Source organism: Phoenix dactylifera, chromosome 17 (genome assembly GCF_051530095.1).
Source record: "Phoenix dactylifera cultivar Ajwa chromosome 17, Ajwa_hap1_PhDact_Kaust_v1.1, whole genome shotgun sequence".
Lineage (NCBI taxonomy): Eukaryota > Viridiplantae > Streptophyta > Magnoliopsida > Arecales > Arecaceae > Phoenix > Phoenix dactylifera.
In genome coordinates, this window is record NC_143206.1 from 4,702,688 (window position 1) to 4,726,763 (window position 24,076).

A 24,076-nucleotide genomic window follows, 5' to 3' on the forward strand; every position below is an offset into this window, starting at 1 on the left:
CTCTTGCCCTCTCTCTAGATTTGAGGGTAACAACACCTAATCAACATGGTACCATACCATACTGACTTGGTACCTGGCTGGCATGGGATATGGTACCGGTATTGCTGCCCTTTTCTCGTTATATCAGTTTTAACACTACTCAAGAATTTCCTTGCCAACCAACAAATGTGGCTTTTCTTTTAAACAGAAAGAGGACGACTAAAGTTTAGATCAATTTTTTTAATTCTTAGGTTGTACTTTTGAAGTTCAACTAATAACTGGTTGAATCTGTTCATGACATTGATGATTTTGCATTATCTTAATGTGAGGTTATAAAAGAAATCACAATTTGCAATGACTTTTGCTAGATTCTGAGTTATTAAAGTATGCTTATGCGGAGCTGGAAGAGTCTCGAGGTGCAATTCAGGTTAAGTAATGGTAACGATCCTATTCATGACTCATGTAACCTTGGTAAAGTTGACTGATGGTTGGCTTTTATGCAGCCTGCGAAGAAAATATATGAGAGTCTTCTAGCTAACGATGCAAGTACAATGTCACTTGCACACATTCAGGTGGGCACTTCCTTTTTTTCCTTCACTTTCTTTAAGTTTATTTAAGTCATAATTTTCTCATTTATCTATTTTTTCTTATTGGTTGCCCTCATGATTGGAGTTTTAACTTTTTATTGCAGTTTATTCGGTTTTTAAGGAGAACTGAAGGCATCGAAGCAGCTCGGAAGTATTTCTTAGATGCTCAAAAATCACCGACCTGCACTTATCATGTATTTGTTGCATATGCTATGATGGCATTTTGTCTCGACAAGGATTCCAAGGTTTTGAAACATCTGCACTCTGGTTATTTGTTTTTGCTTTGTACTGAACGAGCATGTTTTCAAACTATACCTGAAAGAAAATGGATCTATGATTCTTCTATCTCCTGGATGGATATGTTTATAGAGCACATATAACCTGCTGTTGTAATTGTGAATTCTATAGATAATCCATGAATTAATAGTGTCTAAAATTGGTTGCTAAATTATCTTTTGGTAGTTTCACTCGCAATTGTTTGGTGCTTGGTCCTCAAAATATGAATCGAGTATAAATGACGAGTTGGTTGTGGATGATTTAATTATGCCTTTTCATCAACTATTTCAGTTCCAATATGAAAGGAGTTTTATGTGTTGTACAAATATAAGAAGATCCCAAGCCTGAAATCATGCATAGTTATCACTTACAAGGGCAAACTTTTTGATTATTTTAAATATTGGTTATTATATAATTACAATGTACATAGTAAGATACATTTAAGCAAGGTTTGCCGAACCGGTACTGAGACCCGTACCGGTCGGCCCTCGGTACAGTTCGGACCAAACCGAACTGGTAGTGCTGGTTTACGGACCGACACATCCTAATTTATATTTTTTTTTAGTTCTCTGTCCTTTCGAACTTTTTCTATAAATTTAAGCCTAATTTGATGTTTTTTTGTTATTTTCTTGATGTCTTTCTGATATTTTTTGATGTTTCTATGATCCCGGTATAAGCTAGATGATGCATCTTATTGCTTCAAAATGATACAAATCATACAATGAACAACACAAAATATTCTCAAATCTAGATACAATCAATTACATATTTTTAAAGTCCAACAACCTTACATAATGATATCTAAAATTAGGTCGAGTGGCAATGTCTCTCATAGATTTCTGGATCATTAGCATAATCAGAAGGCACATCAACCCATTCCTCTAACCAAGCGGCGTTGTAGTCTTGTATGCTCATCTCATAAGAATTGCACACCGGGTTGTAAGCACTCTCGGATTTCTCGTTGAAGCTATAGTTTTGAGAGATGTCTTTTGGTTGATAATGCGGCTGTTGAGGGGCTCATACGAATATGCCGGCAATAAAATTCAACCCGTGAGATGCTCTGGACTGCATAAGATAGTAGCTATCGGAAGATGCCTCAGATGCACCGTATCCGTATGGGTCATAGGTTGCCTGTGGCTGTGGATAATAGGATCCAGTATAAGACTCGGAACCTGATTTGTCTATGGATCCTACTCCACGTACGAGGTTATCGGCAACTGCATTGTGTCCTTCTGAATGAGCTCGAGGAGCCCGTCTCCTATATGCAATTGTACCTTGCGGGCTCTACCAAATCGTACACCGCGGTTCCTGTCCTGTGCAACATGCATAAACTGGAACTCACCCGTGTATCGAAGATCACCCTCTAGCTGTGTCTCATAAAATGGGACTCCACTCTCTCTATGGCCAGCAGATCCATGACTATCAGAGCTGTTATTGCTGCTGCTTCAGTACTTCTCGACACTCCTCATTGGGCCTTTTATTTTTCTTTTTTGTTTTGCGGGGCAGCTGCCTTCTTACTCTTCGTGCTCCTCTGCCTAGCTATGCTGCCCTCCTGATTGAGTTGACTGAGTAGTGTAGTGGCCTCGTCCAAGCATCTCTCAATCATGTCTTTAAAAAGATGTCTCAGACAAGAAATTATGTGGTGACTGGCTTTCCTGCGGCTCAGCTCGGCTCGGATCGATCAAGTACGCCAGTTTATCAATTATTTAAAATTAGCAAAATATTAATATTCTGATGATAATTTTTTATCTTAAAAAATATATCTGACTTATCTAATACATAACCCTTTTTTTTTATTTTTTATTTATTTTTTATATTTTCTATAATTTCTATTTTAAAAAATATTTATATATCATAAATTCAGAAAAATATGATTTCTATCTCAGAAATTACTTCTGAATTACGTAATATGTATTACTAAGTTTTTTATAATTTTTGATGTTAATTATATATTTTAAATTATTTTTTATATTTAAAATTAATTTTTAAATATTAATAATTCAAAAAATTAATTTCAGCTCAAAGTCTTAGATTCATGTAGAACTCAATAATGGATGCTACATATATTTTTTTAGGCTCTCGAGCATGCATAAAAGATTACTTATTTCTCATTTTTTTTCAAATTTATGCCTAGACTACTATAAGTATGATCGTATCAAAATTTGAATGAATGGACACCATATTTTTATACAGAGTAGCTTGCATGGCCCTAAATACATTTCTGATTTTACATTTTTTTAATTTTATTTTTTTAAAAAATTATTTTTAATTCAAAACTATGTTTATAATTTTTAAATATTATATATAATCCAAAAATTAAAACTTTTTATGTTAGCATATACTTAATCCATAGATCTACAACATATAAAAAACTCAAGCCCAAATCAAAAATTTTGGCATAATCTCCTCTTAGTTTTGCAATTTTTGAGCTAATTTTTCACGGTCCTACAAAAAAAAAAGAAAAAAGAAGATAAAAAAAAGAAAGCACACCTTATTTACCCTTGGCTCTTTCTTCTGATAGCCTGAATCAATATTGTAGATTTTTTGTAAGAAAAAAGGTCCTGAATCCACTTGCGTGGCGTTGAGAAGGCCTTCTTCGGCCTTCTCCTTTAAGGGAGTTCGGATTTTAAAGTGGACACCATGCCACAATTGGCTGCCACAGCCAAGGTCAGAGGAACTGGTACTAGATTTCGTACCGGTTCTTCAAGGGGATGGCTCAGTACGAGCCTGCGCTGCGCCGTGCCGGGCCTGTACCGACACAACGAACAGACGGGAGAGGCCAAATGAGAGAGAAAAAGAAAGAGAGCGGGGGAGGGAGGGGATGCCAGAGGAGGGCCGATGGAGCTTGGCGGAGGCTAAGAGGGGGCTGACGCTGGGAAAGAAGGCCGCTTAAGCGGCCGACTCCCTGTTTTGTTCGAAACAGGGTTCGACCACTTAAAAAATTTGCAAATTCGTAAGTTAAGTCGTCAATCTATTTGATGAGTTTGAAAGTAGAATGCTAACATGTAAAAAATAGATATCATGCATGTGCTTGACTTTAGAAATTTATAACATGTCGTGATGCTAAAATTAAAGTTGCTAATTATAGTAAGAAAAGTTTCAGATAAAAGCTTATATCTTTCATACAGTTATATTTCCTTTTTGTTCGTTCCCTTTGTTCTTTTTTCAGTTTTTCTGTTTTTAATTACAGTTGGATAACTATCTTATATGCTGGTTCACTTATAACAAGTTCATCACATACTGCATATACAGGTTGCTACCAGTACATAATCGTACATCATCCATCACTGGCTTGCTAGCCACTACATTAATTTAGTCACTTGTGATTAAACAGTATGTTCTGTCCTCTGTGACTTGTCTGATGTCGTAACTGTAAGACACATTTAGGAATTTAGGGTTCTGCTGCACATTGATTCTTTTTTCTCTTTTTTTGGGTACAAGCACATTGATTCTTGATTTTGATGTTTGTTCCATTAGCATCTACAACTCCAGAATAGCATATCTGGGTTGTTGGCTATTCTTGCCTTGTCCGAAAATCCAATGCACATTTCTTTGTAAAACTTTCTTAATGCCCTTTATTTATATTTTGGTAGTTTTGATACCTATCAACATATATAGGCTTTGATAGCAAATACAAACTGAGCGGATTTCTATGCTGGATTAAGCTAATGAGCAACAATTAAAATGAATTTGGCTGCTGTGAACTCATCTGGGTCACTTATTTATCTTTACGAGATAACTCTATGCTTTTTGTAGGTTGCACATAGTGTTTTTGAAGCTGGATTAAAGAGATTCATGCATGAACCTAGATACATCCTTGAGTAAGTTCTCGCCCCTTTTTTCTACAGTTGATATATTGTTGGTGTTTTATGTTTCTCTTTTAAATGGTCTTCTCTGGATTGTAAAAATTTGACCTTATGGGATGTCTTAACAGCACCCAGTAAGTTGAGAGCCATCCAGTAATAGGTAATTTATAAAATTACATATTCTGAGGTCCTGATGTTCCATTACAGATATGCAGATTTCTTATGTCGTTTGAATGATGATAGAAATGTCCGTGCTTTGTTTGAGCGAGCTCTAAGCTCACTTCCCCCGGAGAATTCTGTAGAGGTATCGTAAGGTTTGTTTAATTATGTTATTTAGAAAATTGTTCTCTTCAAGACATGCTAAAGCCATATCCTTAGAATTTGGCAATTTACCATGTGTTAAAGGCTTGTTTGTATCATCTGTGAGGTTCTATCTGCTGGGTGTTGGCCACATTCTCCACTTATATGACCAGGTTGAGCTGTAGATTATACCCTACCAAATAATCTAATGAGGTTATCCCTAGAGTATTCAATATGATGCCATTCTTCTATATTGATTAAGTTCTGTTGAATCTGTGTCTAATTCAACCTGGAACTTTTTTGACATCAAATATTTGGATCTTAACAAGTCCAACCTGATCTAAAAAATAACATGTTAGAGTGCATGCAGGTAAGTATGTGATGCACAATCAAATCTGGATTGGTTCCCTTAATTGGAATCAGTTTGGGCTATAAGATCGGCGCATATCGGGGATATTGGGATCCTTTGATTGGTAAGATGCAGATACAGATCATTTTAGCACTTAGAACATATTAAAATAATTAAAACACCCATCTTTAAAATTCATTGATTTCGCCCATCTTTAAGATTCGTCGATTTCCTTGATTTTTACATTGACTAATTCATTGCTTAATGAGTTTTTAGAATATAAAATTTGCAATTTCCATAGGGTTTTCAATTCAAGAGTAAAGGAAAAGGATATTTAGTTATTTAGGAGATAAAACACTGAGTTAGATTTTTATCAATCTACAACAAAGGAGAATTGATTTGGGGGTTGTTTGGTTGCTTGCAGTTCATCTGGTTGCTAATCCAACTGCAAGAATTGGAGTGGCAAGCAGCCTTTGCAGCTGTTTAGTTGCCTATAACTTTCTTCACATTGTAATTAGGTTTGCAAAATAAAACAACTCCATAACTTGCATCTGGTCTTGCAGTAAGGAGCTGTTTGTTGCCTACAGCTGGGCAGGTTGCAAATCCAATTGCAGCAATTGGAGTGGTTGGAGGCCTTTTGAGCTGTTTCTTCAGTTGCAACTCATCTGCAAGTTGAAATTGCAAAAGAAAATGCCATTAATTGCATTTGGTGTTGCAGTTAAAATAATATTTGCAATTCTTGTTGCAACTTTGAGTTGTAAATACTATCCTAACCATTTCATATCCTCTCACTCTCTCACCTACTCAAGTTGCAACTCAATGTTATGTTGTATTAACAAAATTAAATATTAATAAACTTTATTATAATTTTTTTATGATTAGTTATTATAATTATTATACTATTACAATTATCTACTGTAATAATATATTATAATATATATACGTAGATCTAATAATATATTAATGATTATTAAATAGCATATATGGTCATATAAAATAGTTAAATATTATGTTGTATAATAAATAATTCTTTGAACTATAAAACTTAAAACATAGTATAAAAAAATTAAAAATATATTGTACTATATTATACAATGTTTAGTTGTTTTCATTGTATTATATTATAATATTTAAACATAACATAATATATTATATATATTGTGGTATGTTTAAATATTATAATAGATATCTCATACATTACAATATCATATGTTAATATCATGATAAATTATTAAAATATTATGATGGTTTATTTTTTAATACTCCTAACATTATAAGATGCAGTACTATTATTATCATTACTTTTTGTTTATGTAAAATATAAATATATTGTAGAATTATTTCCATATTATGTTTTTATATTATTATATAAATGTGAATATTGTATATTATCAGTATTATAAAAATATATCATGAAATATAATAAGAAATTATATTATGTTACAAAAAATATTGGTAAATATTATATGTTATAGATTATATATGTGATAATATAATCATACATCAGTTTTGTTATATACAAAAGAAAGTTATATAATATAATCATTTTCAACAAAAATATATAATATTTTTTATATATTGTATTATTTATCATATATGAATAGAACTTATACTATATATTATTATGTAAATATAAAACATTAAATCAGGGTTCCAATCTCGTTCTAGACCCCATACTCTATTATGTTGGTGTATTGTTGGTACACCTATTATAGGGGTCGGTTGGGTGTACTAACACTCAATACACCCTCATACCGTATATCGGCTTGGTTTAGTATAATATGGTATGCCTGTATGTACAAGTATTGCAAACCTTGTTTTAAATAGTAATAATCATTCTAAGAGTACTTATTAGCGTAGTAGTTATGTACTAATTATAATTTATAGTTAAAAACATAATATATGAATTATATACTTTTATATTTCAGATTAGATGTTATAACATAATCATACATTAATAGTATATATTAATTTTGATATGCTATTGGATTTTAATAACATAAAATGTATTGTAATTATTAAGTTATTAATGTTAATAGTTATATCATATTACTGTAACAATTATATAATAGATTTATGCAACCAAACATGGTTGCAGGATTAGGACCCTATCTTAGCATCATTTTCAACAGAATTCTTTCATATGCATTTGCAGTTGTCAGTTACAGGCAACCAAACATGAACAATTTTTGGAACTACAGAATAGAATTGTAGATGTACTATTTGCTACTGCAAATCCTTTTGCATACAAATGGAATGCGAGGTGACTAAACAGAATCTTGATGCATTTGGAGTTGCAAAACATGCCTTGTTAGTTCTACTGAAGACGAGATTAATTTGTTTGCAGAGGCTAGAAAACTTATATTGAGATGTTGAATAAGCCTTAAAAAATGTATGGGGAATAAAATTTTGTTTGTTCATCACGAGGCAAAAGGTAAGGAGGTGATTCTGCGTGTGGAACTTGATTGGAATGATGGTAATGATGATAACGAATATTCTTTATCATTTTCTTTGTTCTGTTGGCCTATGTCTATGTTAACTTTTTTGGTTCAAACTAATTTTTCCTACGGACTTAGTTGGTTTCATTTAATTGAATTGGAGAATTAAACATGAAACTTCTTTCTTAAATCGCGACAAATGCAAGATTATGATTTGTAGAAAGTGAACATATGTCCTTACATAACAATTTCCCATTCATTATTCACATAAATAACAGTTTGATCATGCTTCTTACTTTTCAAACTAGTTTAACCTTTTCTAGTGTTTGAAAGGAATAGTTTGCACTTTGCAAAGAGTCTAGGATATGATCCGATTTGACCCCATCTATGATTTATGATACAATCACAATCTTGATAGCGTTGCATGCATGCATACAGGACCAGATGATACATCTACATATGTATGTATTTAGTTCCCTTTTTCTGTCGTATGGAGTGGATACAAAATTTATATACCTTTAAATACAATTTTTGTTAAGGCCGAGTATCGACCCTTATTCACTTGTAAGGACAATGAAAGCTGCCCACTAAGGATCCGATATCTGAGTTAGTTTTGTTCCTTATTATTCCTTTTGGAAAGTAAATACACCAGCATTTGACAATGCACCAAATAATGGTTGTATAAGCCACATTCCATTTGACATTCTATTAGTAGATCAGCAGCCGAGGATTCATATTTAGTTAATGAAATATATTTGCTTGCCCTGTTTCCAAGTGCATGCATGTGCATGTTTTTGCATGCATGCACACGCAGCTTGTGCATGCACGACATGCATGTGCACGTACAGGTGCAAATGTTCTTGCATGGGTACATGCATTTGCATGTGCGAGTGTACATGTGCTTGCATGCGCAAGCCAGCACATTTGTTGGGTGCTTGCTTCTGCACACCTGCATGTGCACGTGCGTGTGCTGAGTAGATATTGGGCATTTATACAAGGCAAAACCCAAAATATGCCTTTTTAGATAGCCCTTTTGGATGACGTCTTGGTCTTGTGTTGGATGATGTTGGACCTTTTTCTTGGCAAGGATACTAGGTTTAAATGGGGGGAATATGCGACCACCCGTGTGGATGTTTGTTTAATTCCACATCAGTTATGCGTTGGGGAGATTTTCAAAACTTAGACAGGGCCAAGGAACCCAAAAAGCTACTTCTGGATAGCTTTTTGATAGCTTTTTTAGGTGAGCCCTAGGTCATTACAAAATGATATTGGAGCAGCTCCAACCCATGGCCTTTGTGTGACTAGGGGATACTATAGCATGAGCCTTTCTAGGGCCGACCACGAGCCGATCGTGGTGTTAATCATTGTGTGAGTTTATACCCATAGCTTGTTGAGGACATTGGGCTTTAAATGGAGGAATTGTGTGAGGACGCATGCAGGCTTGCATTTAGCCCCACATCTATTTGGTGCTGGGTAAATCTCGGATATTTATATAGGATCAAGAAATCCAAATAATACCTTCTGGCTATCCTTTTAGGGGATGGTCTTGCATAGTTATGGAGTGTGTATATTCTTGCATGTCATGTCTGTGCTAGTGCATCTGTGTACATGTATGCTTGTGTGGGCATGGTAGGTCGGTGCGAGCATTCCTGTATACACACATGCACTTTTATGTTTAGGAATCGACAAGGAACAATGACCTTCATCTGAAGTCACATTTTGGACAAAAGGGAAAAATATCTTTGAAGTACTATTACAAATCTGAATTAAATTAGCATTCCTTAAAGTATCCTTAAGGAACTTAACCATTTTGCAAAAAACGGTATGCTTAAGTTAGTGGAAAGGAAACCTTTTGCTTGATTGAAAAATGAAGAAACTGTATTAGTGTAATCAAAAGTTATATCCATCAGTTTAAGATCATCCTAAACTAAATAATGTATGTTCTCCATATAGTGGCCGTCAACTCACCAAGCTGTTTTATTTTTCAGTTGATCTGATCCAATACTTGTTTTATATGATTTGCTAGATCTGTATCCTATTTTTCTTTTCTTCGATCTAATATATCGATCATATATTTGCCTCATTGCATAACTTCCTAGTACTATGTGAGAACTTATGGTTGGGATTCCTTTATTTTGTCTTAATTGTTCTCATGTTGAGTCTTTACATCCAGATTTGGAAACGATTCTCTCAATTTGAGCAGACATATGGAGATTTGGCAAGCATGTTAAAGGTATGAGTCTCTTTATCCTTTATGGTTTTCTCTTTATGTAAAATTCTAATTACTTTATATATTCATTAATCTCAAGAAAATGGTCATTGATTTTTTTTTTTTTTTGAAATCATATTGCTTATTCTATTTCTCTTAAAATATTTTCATTTAAAAATATACAAAGTTTGCATTATTATACCTTGATAGTAAATTTTTTATATAATAACAGGTTGGGCATAGGGCAAATTCATTATTTTCTTTTCCTTTTATTCATTTCCATTCTTTTAAACTAAGTTTGGTTGCAGAATAACTTAACCATAGTAAAATAGGTTAAGTTACTCCTAACCCCCTTAACTTCAAAATAAATTACTCCATGTAAGGTGGACTAATTTGTTCCAAGTTACAGTGGAAAAAGTAGCTTTATCTACTTTTCAAAATATCTATTTTATCCTTGGAATAAATGGACTATGAATTTTCTCGTTTGGTGAATTTAAGGGGATTAAGTGGAACAAAAGGGTCTTTATTCCAATTAACCCTCTTTTAGCCTGCAACCAAACACAACCTTAAGTGATAAACAAATTAAGACGTGATCTTACCATTTTAATAGGAAGCATGTTTTAAATTGTTTAGCATTGAACAGGTGTGTCATAAACCATAACATGTCATGTTTTCAGAAATCCTAAGAAACGTTTTTGTTAATAAAACTCATTTTGGCACCAAAAGTCATTAATATAAGATGATAATTGTATAAATGTTGAATACCATTATTCAACAAAATACTAATTGAGGGTTTGAGTTCACACAAATTTTACCTACCAGATGCAAGTCCTTACCCCTTCTGGCTGTCCCACTAATGGTCAAGAATGACATAACTTTTTTGTGAACATTGCATCAAAAATCTGTTGCTTAGCTAGAGACATCTTGGCATACTCTTCTACCTCGTGTTTTTGGGCATGTCTAATCCATCTTAGCGAACATCTCCCTGAGACTGATCTTCTTATCAATGAGGCTCTTCAAGCTTATATAATTAGTGGCATATCTGGTCGTGCCAGGCCTCAACAACTCCCTCTATATGTTTGATCATCAATGCTACATAATTAGTGGCATATTGGGTCATATGAGGCCTCAGCAACTTTCTTTGTATGTTTGATCTCACTAATGCTAGCATACAAGTATGATCATGGATGCTTCTAGCCACTCTCCATGATTGACTTCAATTTTTGCAAGTTGCCATAGCAATCGGAGAGGTATGGATTGGGTAGAGTTAGATGGGGCAGGTTGGGACGGGGTTGGATGAGTAAAATTGTAAAAAATATTTTTTTATATAAATCAAATAAATAAAAAAAAGAATATAAAAGTATATCTCAATACTTCACATAACATTCAATAAAATAAGAGTCCAAGACATAGAACATAACAAATCAAATTTTGAACAATAATAGAGACAAGCAAAAATATTGTTCTTTAGGAAGTGAACATGTCCCTTAAACTAAAAAAAAAAAAATCAACTAAAAAAAAGAACACCTAAGCACATATTGTAGTTTTGTACATGATTAATCTTTCTCATGAACGATCATAATACATTCTTCTCCCTTAAAATCATAATTGTCAAGGCTTGTATATTATGGGGTCAGGTCAGAGCAGGCATTGTCATTATCTGCACCCACCCGGATCTGCTTGAGTTTTAGAATGAAGATCCATCCCCCCTGCCAACTCTAACTGGGTCGGGTAAAACTTGCGCCATTAGGGTCAGGCCGGGTCAAGTACCCCAAGCAGTGGAGTAAATTGCCACCCCTTTCGCCAATATCCTTCAGCATGAGGTCTATGCAAGTTCAACAAGGCATCCTGAATAGATGTGGCTTCTTTAACATCAAGTCCTTTCCTATTCTCTTATACTGTTGGTGTGTTTGTAACCGCCTAAACGGTGTACTTCGTGTTGATCTTCTTAGCAGAGTCCCTCATTAGACTTGCAATATACTCAACATTGTTAATCTGTCTAGAGGCTTCCACTGAATTGTGGAATACGTATATCTGTCACATTGCACAAGAAGTTGATGATGCCCCTCTTGGTCGATGCATACCATCACACATCAAATGTCAACTTATATACATCCCACTGGCTACTAAATTAGTCGATCTAGTTCTTGATATCCTTATCTCTACATCCAAATATGGTATCTTTCATAGTGTAGGAAGATCAACACTTAAACTAGCCTTCTATCAAAAATAAGTGTTCACCAATGCGAGTGCTAGGATGTGATTGAAGTAGAACCACTAGCTGAGTGCGGTGCTCATGTTTTTCTTCTTGTCCTTCATGTAAAATCTATTCAAGGTTGCTTGGCTTTTGGATCTGGATATGCACTAGGGGCCAAGCCAGCTGCTAGGACCTCCCTAGTTTTTCTTGGTTGTGTTCTCGAAGGCATCTGCATGGATTTGATATGCCCTCGAGATTTTTAGGGCCCAAACTATTATTGGTGCTTTATAACCTCCTTATGTTGTCATTGCTCTTGTAGATTGCTCGACTACTTAGATATTATTTAGATTAGACCCCTCATCCTCATCAAATTTGGCATCCTTATGAATACATATATTGATCTATCTCATCTCTCTAGGATTTCAACTTTTACTTTCATCTCCATCAAACTCTATGAATGCTCCCTTATGTATCAATATATTAGACACCCTTTTGCATTCGGTGACATCATGCCACCCACCGTGTCCTATTTTTTCAGTCAGGTGACCCCATCTTCATTCCATCCTGTAATAGTTACATAACCACTAGTGGCGGTCCACCTCCATCTTTCCATGGTGCCATTTGATGTTGGGCTCCTTAGCCCACTTCATGCGGGGGGGGGGGGGGCAATGCATGTAATCCACGATAAGATGTCTAAATCAATTTAATGTTAGATTTTTAAAATTTTTAAGATTTTTTATAAGTTTAAAAGATGGGTTGAATCGGCACCGAGACTCATACCAATCAGCTATTGGCCAAGCTAGGTGTGCCGGTTCCAAATTGGAAAACAACTTTTTTTGTTTTTTTCATTTTTTTGATGATGTTTTATGAAGTTTTTGAGTGATTTGAACATTAATTTGATGTTTGTTTAGGTGTTTTGATGTCTTTAATGTGCTATTTCTTTTTTTCATGCTTCTTGTTTATAAAATGTCTATAATTTCAGTGGTAAATGCAATTAAAGTACATAAATCATTATATTCATAAAAAATAATAAAATATAGAATATAAACTCAATTTAAATACATATCGATATTTTAAATCTCGTGGAGTGGTGATATCTCTTGTAAATATTGGGGTCTTTGTATGTAGTGGGCTCAACCCAATTCTCTATCCACATGGCCCCTCACTTTTGTAAGCTTGTTGGGCCGCCATAAGGAACGTTGCTGAGATAGTTCATATACGTGTTGTGGGTGATAGTGCACTCTGGGAGGAGTCATCTCCCCAATACTGTGGCTATGGAGCGACCCTAAATATGCTGGCTGCAAATTTCAACCTCTAAGGTGCTCTAGGCTTCGTAGGAAAGTAGCCATTGGAGCATGATGTGTCTGAAGCACCATATCCATAAGGGAAGTAGCCGGTCTGTGGGTAATTGGATCCTATATAGAATTTTGAACCTGATACGTTGAGGGTTCCTACCCTATGTGCTATGTTATCTGCAGCAGCCTTATATCCACCATGACCTCGAGGATTCCATCTCCTATATGCAATTGTATCCTCGCAGTTTCTTGATCATGCACCATGGTACTTATACTGCATGGTGTGAGTGAATTGGGACTTCGGTGAATCGAAGACAATCCTTGGGCTGCGAGTCATATATGAGGGTCAGATATCCTCCTCGACCACCAGATCCATCATCGCTACTACTCCCATATGAGGGCTTCCTAGTGTTCGAATCTGACTCCACCTCTCCAACTGGGCCTTGCCTGTCTTTCTGCCTAGCTGCTTTTTTTTTTGCCTTGCCCTGCTCTGCTATAAGGATCGCCTATGCCCTCCTAGTTGACTGGACTGAGTAGCGTGGTGGCCTCATTTAAGCATCTCTCAAAGTACTGGGAGGATGTCTTGGACTTGCAACCATGTGAAGATTGGCCCCCAATTGACCTTTGTGGCTGCTTTGCTGGATGTGAGTGTGGGATGTTACATTGTGGTCATTGCACTACATCTACCTAGCCTCGCCAGTTATAATGTTAATTGGTTGTTGAGGTGTTCCTAACTCGTCAAGCTTTGGCTATTGCTGCTGGTCCGCAAGCCAACCAATCACTGGATCCTCTTCATCCTAGACAAAGTCGTTATGGATCGGATCATTATACTTCAATTTTAATTCAAACTTGGGTCTATGTCACTATTGATATGATCATGCCCAAGCTTAAATAAAATGGCACGAAACTTTCATGAAGAATGGCATTCATATCCTTAAGCATACTTTTGATTTTACAGTGATTTTTGAATTTTATTTTTTTAATTTTTATTCTGAAAATATTTTTTTATTTCAAAAATTATATATTGAATGAAAATCTAAGATCTTGTTTTTATCGGATAGATCTTTTGTAGATTTACAACATATCATAAAATGACACCAAAATATGAAAATTTAACATGACCTCCCCTATTGTTCCAATTTACAGCTAATTTTTCCCTCAAAAATTTTTTTTTTTTACAGAAATGAAGAGAGGAGAGTGGCAATACCTGATTTCAAAAATTCGGGCTGAAATATGAGAAAATGGCCAGATGTGGCCGATTTTCATATTCTTTTTAAGAAGGGGTTTTGAGGGGGTTGGAGGCGTGGAGAGCTTACAGGAGGGCTCTCACCACCATTTTCATATTTCTTTTTAAGAAGGACTTTTGAGGGGGTTGGAGGCGTGGAGAGCTTACAGGAGGGCTCTCACCACCCCCAGTTATTGGACTCATAGAAGCAGGCGGTACACATGCCCGAATCGATGCGAATCGTATGGTTCACACTGATATGACATCAAACCGCCCGATTCAGAGTGGTTTGGGTCTATATTTGAGCCGAAGTGGGGAACTGTCCTAGTTTCCTTTCGGTATGGTATTGTTTGGGTTGAATTGCCTGGTTCAGAACAAGTTCGATCGACCTTACTCTAGATAGGTGTGAATGAGGCACATGTCTATTACATGTACTTAATTCGTGCCTTCAAATTGCATAGTGAGGTGTGTTACTTTCATAAATTTTAAACTTATCTAAAAAATAGTCATTTTTAATTAATTATTGAAGTAATTACCATGATTAATATTATTAATTCAGATAATTGCCAAACTGCATCCTAAGTACCTCTAAGATTACCTCTTTATTTTATATTCTTTACATATTTTTATTAAAGTTAATTTCATGTAATGAGAATTTTAAAATTAAAACAATTTGGGGGTTTTCGTAGACAGCCCAATGGGGTACTAATTATTTTATCTCATCCAAATAAAAGTCTTTTGATTAGATAAATTTTAAACTCATGCCAATATTTGAGTATAGGTCCAGGTGCTTTTGAATGAGCCCAACATTGATCCACATGTAGGAACAGTTTAAAACATTTGTGCATTTATATTAAAAAATGCTACAATTTTTGGAAATCATTTCTATATTACTTTCAATAATTAATTTGATCCAAAAATAATATGATTTTGTAAAAATTAAATTACATATAAAACAAAAAGTATGGTGTCGTAGGTTGATGACCAACTTACAGCATAACTGAATTTCATGCCAAACGAAATTATTTTGGCATTACTTTCCCTTATTTTCTTGATTTTTGGCCAAATAAATAGCAAAAATGACAGAAAAAAGCTTACGTAATGTGCGTTATGATTGCGATGGAGAGGAAGCTATATCCAAGCATCTCCTCTCCTTTCTTCCTCTCCTTTTTCTCCTCTTTTCCTTCCTGTCCTCTCTCTCTCCCTCCCCCCCTTTTCTTTCTCATGAGAGAACCCTGGCAGAAGAAAACAAAAGAGATTAAACATAAAATAACAGTTGATCCATCATGGGGATCTCATTTTTTCCCAATTAGTATTATGCAGAATTTCATTACTTTTGGTCAAAGTGGGCTGAAATTTAGTTCTATGGTTAATTTCATCTTGGATATAGCCGGAACCAATAATTTTTGCTGGAAGAACTCAGTTTTATTTGATTTAGACCTTGGTTGTGTTCTTATGTGAACATTTGATAAATAAGCAAGTTTACATTATTGTATTAGCATTTACAAATTTAAAACTTTTTTGAAAAAACTGTATATCTTAAATCTAACTAAATTTGAGACTAATCTTGCAAAAAGGCCTTTTAGGCATGTGATTTAGCACCTGTAAGCACAGCACGATTTGAAAAAAAAAAATTCAAAAGTAACCTCAAAATGAGACCTGTAGCCTTGTATATATTGGTTCTGGTTGAATGAAACTGGTCAATTTTAGTTATCATGTTCCTGTTCTGCCAATGCCTCAAAGCTTGCTCGTGTAACCTTTTTAGATCTCCCTCCAGTGGAAAAGCATGTTGACAAAGATGATTTTGATATAGAGAACTGCATCTACCTTGAAGGCATTAAGTATTAGCCAAATAACTAAATTCAATTTTTAAATTTTGGCATGAAAATTATGTTCCCTTACTTTGACTTATCATCCTTTTCTTATTGTTTCTGACGGTCATCTCAGCTTGTTCTTTGTTTTTTTTTTAATCTTGTTCTATAATAACTCCATTAAAAACCTTTTCTATTTATATCTTACTTTATTGCATCTGCAGCTATGTATAAATAGAGAGACAATTTTACTGAATTATTATCCCATTTAAGATTCTTCTTTTCTCCCTCTAGCATGTTTAGACTTATCTTCTCCATCAAGGGAACCTGCCGAGTTTCTCATATACTTTTTTGACTATAGGTTGAACAAAGGAAAAAGGAAGCTCTATCAAGAACAGCTGAAGATGGTTCGTCAGAGTTAGAGAGTACTTTGTATGATGTTGTTTCACGTTACAGTTTCATGGATCTTTGGCCATGCTCATCTAAAGATCTGGATCATTTAGCACGACAAGAGGTACGCTTGGTCCAGTTTCTTTTTTATGTTTTTTGGTATTCCAAAATGGGTACAATATTTATTCCACACTTTATATGACAGCTTATCGTTGTATTATCCTCCTGTCATATATAATGTTATATATCTATTGCTTGTTTTCTGCTTGTGTGGCTGTGCATTGTGCAGCTGAGTTTTAGTCTAACTGCTGCATGTTGGTATATTTACAGTGTCTTGCCAAAAACATTAATAAGAAAGTTGACAAGTCAAGTCTGCCAAATGGTGCTAATATTGTAGGTATGCTTACCTCCCTTTATCTGTTGTAAAGTTGCAGTAATGTAGTCTTTGGATATAATATAATTAATGACTGTTTTAGTTTCAGAGAAGGGTTCTTTTGGACTGATAACCACCTCAAAGGTGGGTCCACCATCTACAAAACTTGTTTATCCAGATATATCTCAGATGGTTGTATATGATCCTCGGCAGGCACAAGGTAAAAATCTTTCAATTATATGTATATAATCAAAATAAATTCCTTGCAGCATGTGCTTATTGATTAGTGTGGAATGTAGATGTATCCAATCTGAAAACTGAAATGTGATAATTGCATTTTTTGGCAACATTTTAGATGTTTTTACTTTTTTAGAAGTGCTAAAACCTATGTTTATGAGCATGCTTTTGTATATGTACTTGCATGTGCATGTTTGCAGGCATATTATATACATGTCTGATGTGTATGTGTATGCATCTTTTTTACTGTTCAATGATTAATGTGTTAAAAACATCACTATAATGTAAAGATGGTCTAGGGCAAGGTTTGGTGTACTGGTCAAGATACTGTACTGTATTGGGCATGTTGTACTGTAGTAGCTCCGAACCGGTATGTAGTCTTGTACCGTACTACCAACACTTGATACACTTCGCCGTCTTATACTGTACCGCATACCGACACTGTAATAGGATGGTACCAGTATGGGGTCCGGTACCGAGACGGTAAACCTTATTCTAAGGTTTTGTGTTCTTTAGGCCATGCAAGTCTAAAAACACTTAACGTGAAAGTGTTTTAATCAAGGAGATGTTGTAAATAATACTCAAACAGGTACCCTTGTGTGCATTTTGTTTTTAAAATCTCTTACCATGGTCATTATTTTAGATATACAATGACAAAATGGCATCTTAAAGCTACTTGGATGGAGACTTAAAATTTGAAGCACCAGATTTGGCTAATATGTCTACCGTATGCCTAATGTTTCCTGGGATATGCACCTGAGAAAAATGATTCAATTTGGGTTTACCTTTATGGGCAATGTGAATTTCTTCGTAACATATGAAAAAGCATGGGACATGAGTAGAAAATGCTTTTAAATGTATTTAAATGAAAACCTGGGTCATGCCCTGGAGACATTCTCATCTGTCTCTCATGTGCTTCCCTTGTATATTTCACGTAATTCCAAAAGTATTTTTTTTTAGCAAATTATAGGCTAGTTTTATCGTTTCCTGCTTTTGTATAGTGTGTTCTAAGTGTTTTCCAATTTAAAAACTTATTGTTCTAAGTGTCAGGTAAACATAGAAACTATTTTTCTTTTGAGATAAGTAAGAGAACTAAGCTAGCTATATACTTTCTAGTAAAATTCTCATATTTGGTGGTTTAGAGCTAGATTCACCTTGATGTTTTAGCGATCATTATCTATGAGCCTCCTCTGCTAGCGTGGCCTCCTACTGGGACTATGTAGTGGCAGTAGGTTATTACTGCAAATGAACTAAACTGTTCGTATTCGGCTCAAGTTGGGCATGCTAGCAGTTTCATTCGAGCTCATTCTTCTTGGTAAAGGACCAACCTCAAACCTCATGTTAAGGCTTGGCTTATAAATGAGGTAAGCTGAACTCTGAGAAAGCCTCATGTTAAGGCCTGGCTTATAAATGTTAAACCTCAAGCCATGCCTAAACAACCCAAAGCTTCGCATGGTTCATTTACAATGCTACTACAGACCAAGAAAGTTTCCACAAGATTGACTTCTTATTTTATTAAGACTTATAACAACAGGCTTATTCTGACTAAAGAGTTCTTAAATGTGTAATGTGCTGAAACCAGCCTGTTACACCCAGTTATGTGACCTCTCAAAATAAGTGACCTTTTTGATAAGAATTTGCTCACTTTCTTCCCTCTTTTCACTCCTTTAACCTTTACTTAATTTTCTCTATGAAATTCTATCTATTTGCAAGCCCACCTACTATGTTCATGGGTGCACATGCAAATCGATCTAAAAATGCACATTCTGTGAGATGTGGCTGCCTACCTGGATCAACCTAAGTATTTTATTGAGTGATGCCTGTCCAATAAATCATTGAGGAAACATTGGGACTTGCAACTCTGGAATCATCAGTCTTGAACACAATGAGCCATGAAATTTAATTTTTCTTTTTTGAAAAATGTATCTGTTTCCTGACAAAACCAACTGTTCTCTATTGTTTTGTTTGCTAAAAGAATAGGCTATCACTTTTTAATGAAAGCTGCAAAATCTTTTCTTCCCCCATTAGGTTATTGAATTTTGAGATTCAAATGGAACACTTAGGTTTGTATAGATTAACACTTAAACTTACTCGTATTTACTATTTTAAGTAGAACTTAGTAAGCCATATTAGGGTATGAAGACCTTTTTATACAAGCTTCTCTTCTTCGTTCATTTTTAAGCATTACTCCATTTCTGTTTACCTGTTTTAATCATTCATTTTTTGGTTTCAGAGTTGTTAAACCCCATGCTTAATCTAGTGGAAATTGGTAATTGTTGCTAGAAAAGAGAAGAATGACTGTGTATCTTTTGGATGATATTTTACATACAAAAATTCTTGACAGATGCATGGTTCCAGCATTTTTGTTTGTGCTATTTGTTATTATTTTAATCGGCCTCCAGAGTTCTGTGGATGCTTGAAATCACTGTCAAATTCCCAAGCTCACCTGATTTATTTGATATATGTGTTTGGTTTCTCGAAAATGGTGTGTCACATTCTACTGTACTTTTGAATGTCACAGGCCTGGAGATCCCAGTTGTTTTGAGCTCAGCTACTTCTACATCCAGTGTAGCTCTGGTTGGCAGTGGGAATACAAAGGCAGTTGATGAGATTTTGAAAGTGGTCTCACCTGCATTGATGGCTTTCATTACACACTTGCCCGCTGTTGAAGGTATCACCAGTTGCAATCTTCTAATTTGTCTACTGAGCTGTTGTTGGCTGCTTATACAATAATGACATTTTCTTTTGTTCTTTAAGGTTGAGAAAGATGAGGAAGTACTTGCATTGTTAAGATAAAGATCCATTCACATTCATCTATTATAGGCTTCCTCATTAAATAAGTTGACTTTTCCAAAATTGGATACATATCTTTAGATTAGATTTTTAACTTCCATAACAAGTTTCACCATACCACTTAAAACCGCTCGGTTCAGGCTGTATCGAACTATACCGAGGGCGAACTGGCACAGTTCCGCCCCTCAGTTCGAAAAATCTGGTGAGGTTGGAGGAGAGGGAGAAGGAGAGAGAGGAAAAGAGATAGCGAGAGGAAGAGTGAGGTAGGTAGAGAGAGGTCAACAGAGGGAGGGAGAGAGAGGGCTTGAAAGCCCCCATCTCCTCCGTAGGCTGCAGGGGGTTGCCCCTATTTTGAAACGAAACAAAGGTGGAGCCCTAATTTTTTTTTTTGTGTGAACATTATTAAGTGAAGTCGGCAAACAAGGGTAGGGGGTCATCTCTCGGTTTGTAGACTTAAGAATTTTCAAAATTGGCGCCTCCCCTTGCGGCCTGCAGAGGAGATTAGGACTTTCAATCTCTCTCTTTTGCTCTCTCAGCCTCTCGCTCTCCCCCTTCCTCTCCCTCTCCCTCTCTCCCTCTCTCCCCCTCTCTTTTTTCCTCTCTCCCCTTCTCCCTCTCCCCCTCGTTTGTGGTTCTTCCTTTTTCAGTACAGCTCGGAATGGGTTGGTACTATACCATACCGCCGAGCAACCAATATGGGTTCTAGTATCGGTACAAATCCCGATACCAGTACCACCAACCTTGTTCTATAACTTTCCATATTGCTTTTGATCTCTACTATTAAGCATGTGTACAATAAGGAATTGTTCTGCCTTGGCCTAATTGTTCATTCTAATATGGCTTTTGATCCTTGTAATGATGTTCTACACTTCTTAGAAATTCTCCAATTATATTTAAAATTCCACCAAAAGCTTTGTGATATTATTTTTCTATTTTTCGGCTGGGTTTATATTGCTTGAATTAAGCTGCAAATTCTAGAAGTAACTTATTTTTAAAAGAATACGCCAAATAATTATGAAACCTTTCTAATTTCTTATATTCATTGGTTTGTCTTCTATAATCTCTTAATCTGTTTCTCTGCTCCTTCAAATTTTAATCTGTGATGCATTCTGGAATTCATATTAAATTCTTACTGGAAAATTAATATTTTCCTTTGGTGAAACAGTTCTTAACTCCAGATTTGTTGCTGTGCTTTTTAAAATCCCATACACCACTAATTGATTTTATAGAAATATTGGACCATCTTCATTTGATCCAATTAAACTTAGTTGGAAACCCAAATCCATTGATGTACAAACCCTTTCATAAAGATGCTCTTGAATATATTTGTATCCATAGATTTTATATAGAGTGGATATCAGCAAGAATAGAGAGGTGTCGACTTTGAAGCATATCTTTGTATTGATTATGTTGTCCGATAATTTTTCTTTCTCAAGGCCCTTATTCTCTATAGCACATCTTTTGTTTATCAACGAACTTTTTATTAATGTAGATAAGCTGTTTCCCTAGTAGTTAAAATGCACAAACTCTCTAGCACCATCTGTAAGAAGTATACAGTAAAAGAATTCTGAAAACATGTTACATGCTTAGTCCTCTGCCATAACCTTCAAAGTAAGGTCCGCCAAACTGGTACCGGGACCCATGCCAGTCGGCGGATGGGTCGATAAGATACCGGTTCGGTACTGTACCGACACTGTATGGTAGGGCATGCGGGTACAGAACCGGCACACCCATTTTTTTTGGAGTTTTTCAAGTTGATTTAATTGAAAATTATTTTTTTTGAATTTTTTTCAATGATTTTAAGTCTAATTTGATGTTTTTTTTTCTTTTTTTGATGTTTCTATGAACCAGCACGCTCTTTTTTTAGTGGACTTTTTCTAGTTGATTTAATTGGTAATCAATCTTTTTGAACTTTTTTAATGATTTTAAGTCTAATTTGATATTTTTCTAATATTTTTTGATTTTTTTATGTTTCTATGATCCTAGTTTAACCTAAATGATGCATCTTATTATTTTAAAATGATACAAATTATAAAATGATTAGTAAGATATTGCATGCTATAAAAAGCAACATGAAATATTCTCAAATCAAGTAGTGAGAAAAAATATAAAAAAAAATTAATTATATATTTAAAGTACAACATGCATACCGATATCTAAAATATCAAGTGGCGATGTCTCTCGTAGATATTCGGATCATCAGCATAGTTAGGAGGCACATCAGCCTACCCCTCTAACCAAGCGGCGTAGTCTTATATGTTCATCTCATAAAGAACGCACTCTGGGTTATAAGTACTCTCGGATCTCTCACTGAAGCTCTGGCTCTGAGAAGTGTCCTCTGGTTGATAAACTAGCTGGTAAAATGGCTGTGAAGGGGTCCATCTGAATAAGTCGACAGTAAAATCCGACCCATAAAATGCTCCAAGCTGTGTAAGATAGTAGCAATTGGAAAATGCCTCAGATGCACCATATCCATATTAATCTCTATATAGGTCATAGGCTTTCTATGGTTGCCGGCAATAGGATCTAGTATACGACTCAAAATTTGATACGTCTGGATCCTACTCCACATACGAGGTCATCTGCAGCTGCATCGTATTCTCTTGAATGACCTTGAAGAGCCTGTATCCTATATGCAATCCTGGCAGGCTCCATCAGATTGTGCACTATGGTCCCTATCCTGTGTATAATGCGTAAACTAGGATTCACAGGTGAATCTAAAACCACCCTGCGGCTGAGAGGATGTCTCGGACAAAGTGTCGTGTGGTGATCGGCTTCTCTGTGGCTGTAGCTGATCAGTTAAAAGGATACGTGAAATATTGCTCTCTGCCCATTGTCCTGCATCGACCTTAGCCTTATTGGCTACGAAACTGGTCGGTCGTAGAGGCGATCCTTGCTCATCAAGCTCCGACTTCAGTTGCTGGCCCACAAGCTATCTGATCATAAGATCATCCTCATCATCAACGAAAACACTATGAATCGGATTTGTATCATTTAGCTTCACTTCTTCTTGAATGCACTTTAGCCTCAACTTTAGATTGTAGTGAACATATACAAGATTGTTGAGGTGCTTCTGTGTTAAATGGTTTCACTGCTTGCCATGGATGAGGGTAAAGGTGGACCAGTTGTGCTCACAACCACTCAAGGAGATCGTCTGAAGAGGATCCGGATAGCTAGCTCCTTAAGATTTTTCGTGCACAAACGAAAATGAATCCACTAATTAGCTACAAAAATATTGAAGAATATTACATATAAGATAGTACCATATTAGTGACCATCTAACACTAGGTAAATATCCTCCTGATGTGTAACATATCTGGCTTCATACTTTTCTTACTTACAATAGCTGCTGAGACTTCAAAGATGTCGGTGCCTTGTCTAAATATTTTGGTTTGTGAAAAATAACCATATTGTAATATGTTAATAATTGAACATATCAATTAACTTACACATGTCATTTAAGTTAACTTACTTCTTCTAGATATAGGGCGGCAACTTTTGGATCAGGCTCTATCTTGGAAATCATATTATGCAGAGCGGCCAGAAGTTCGTCATCAATATCGATTCTAACTATGGTGTACTAAACCGAGGGTTCAGGTAGTATGCTACAGATAGTTCGTTATTGTCTTAGAAAAATTGTACAAGTATAGGAGCATGCTAATTTTTAATGTTCTTGTTTAATTGCTAGATGCAAGTCCCTATCATGGGCATATGTCAGATCTACCTCCATGATCTGAATTTTTGCCCTCCATTATGTGATACAAGAAACCCATCTAGGGATAGCTCTCGCTGTCCACGGCTCCAAACATTT

General features: G+C 35.4%; 1 protein-coding gene across 4 annotated transcripts in view; it reads left to right on the plus strand.

Annotated features, from left to right (window-relative positions):
• The window catches only part of CSTF77 (Tetratricopeptide repeat (TPR)-like superfamily protein), a 51,104-nt gene that overhangs the window by 21,863 nt on the left and 5,165 nt on the right, over nucleotides 1-24,076 (plus strand). For 3 of the 4 annotated variants that reach the window (XM_008806764.5, XM_088713373.2, XM_039117440.3), the window contains 10 exons: nucleotides 348-406; nucleotides 483-551; nucleotides 671-811; nucleotides 4,599-4,663; nucleotides 4,856-4,952; nucleotides 9,909-9,968; nucleotides 16,834-16,986; nucleotides 17,193-17,259; nucleotides 17,339-17,455; nucleotides 19,994-20,143. In XM_008806764.5, the coding sequence (XP_008804986.4) occupies nucleotides 348-406; nucleotides 483-551; nucleotides 671-811; nucleotides 4,599-4,663; nucleotides 4,856-4,952; nucleotides 9,909-9,968; nucleotides 16,834-16,986; nucleotides 17,193-17,259; nucleotides 17,339-17,455; nucleotides 19,994-20,143 (978 nt within the window). The remainder of the gene's footprint in view (nucleotides 1-347; nucleotides 407-482; nucleotides 552-670; nucleotides 812-4,598; nucleotides 4,664-4,855; nucleotides 4,953-9,908; nucleotides 9,969-16,833; nucleotides 16,987-17,192; nucleotides 17,260-17,338; nucleotides 17,456-19,993; nucleotides 20,144-24,076) is intronic. The other variant, XM_008806765.5, reaches the window with a different exon arrangement.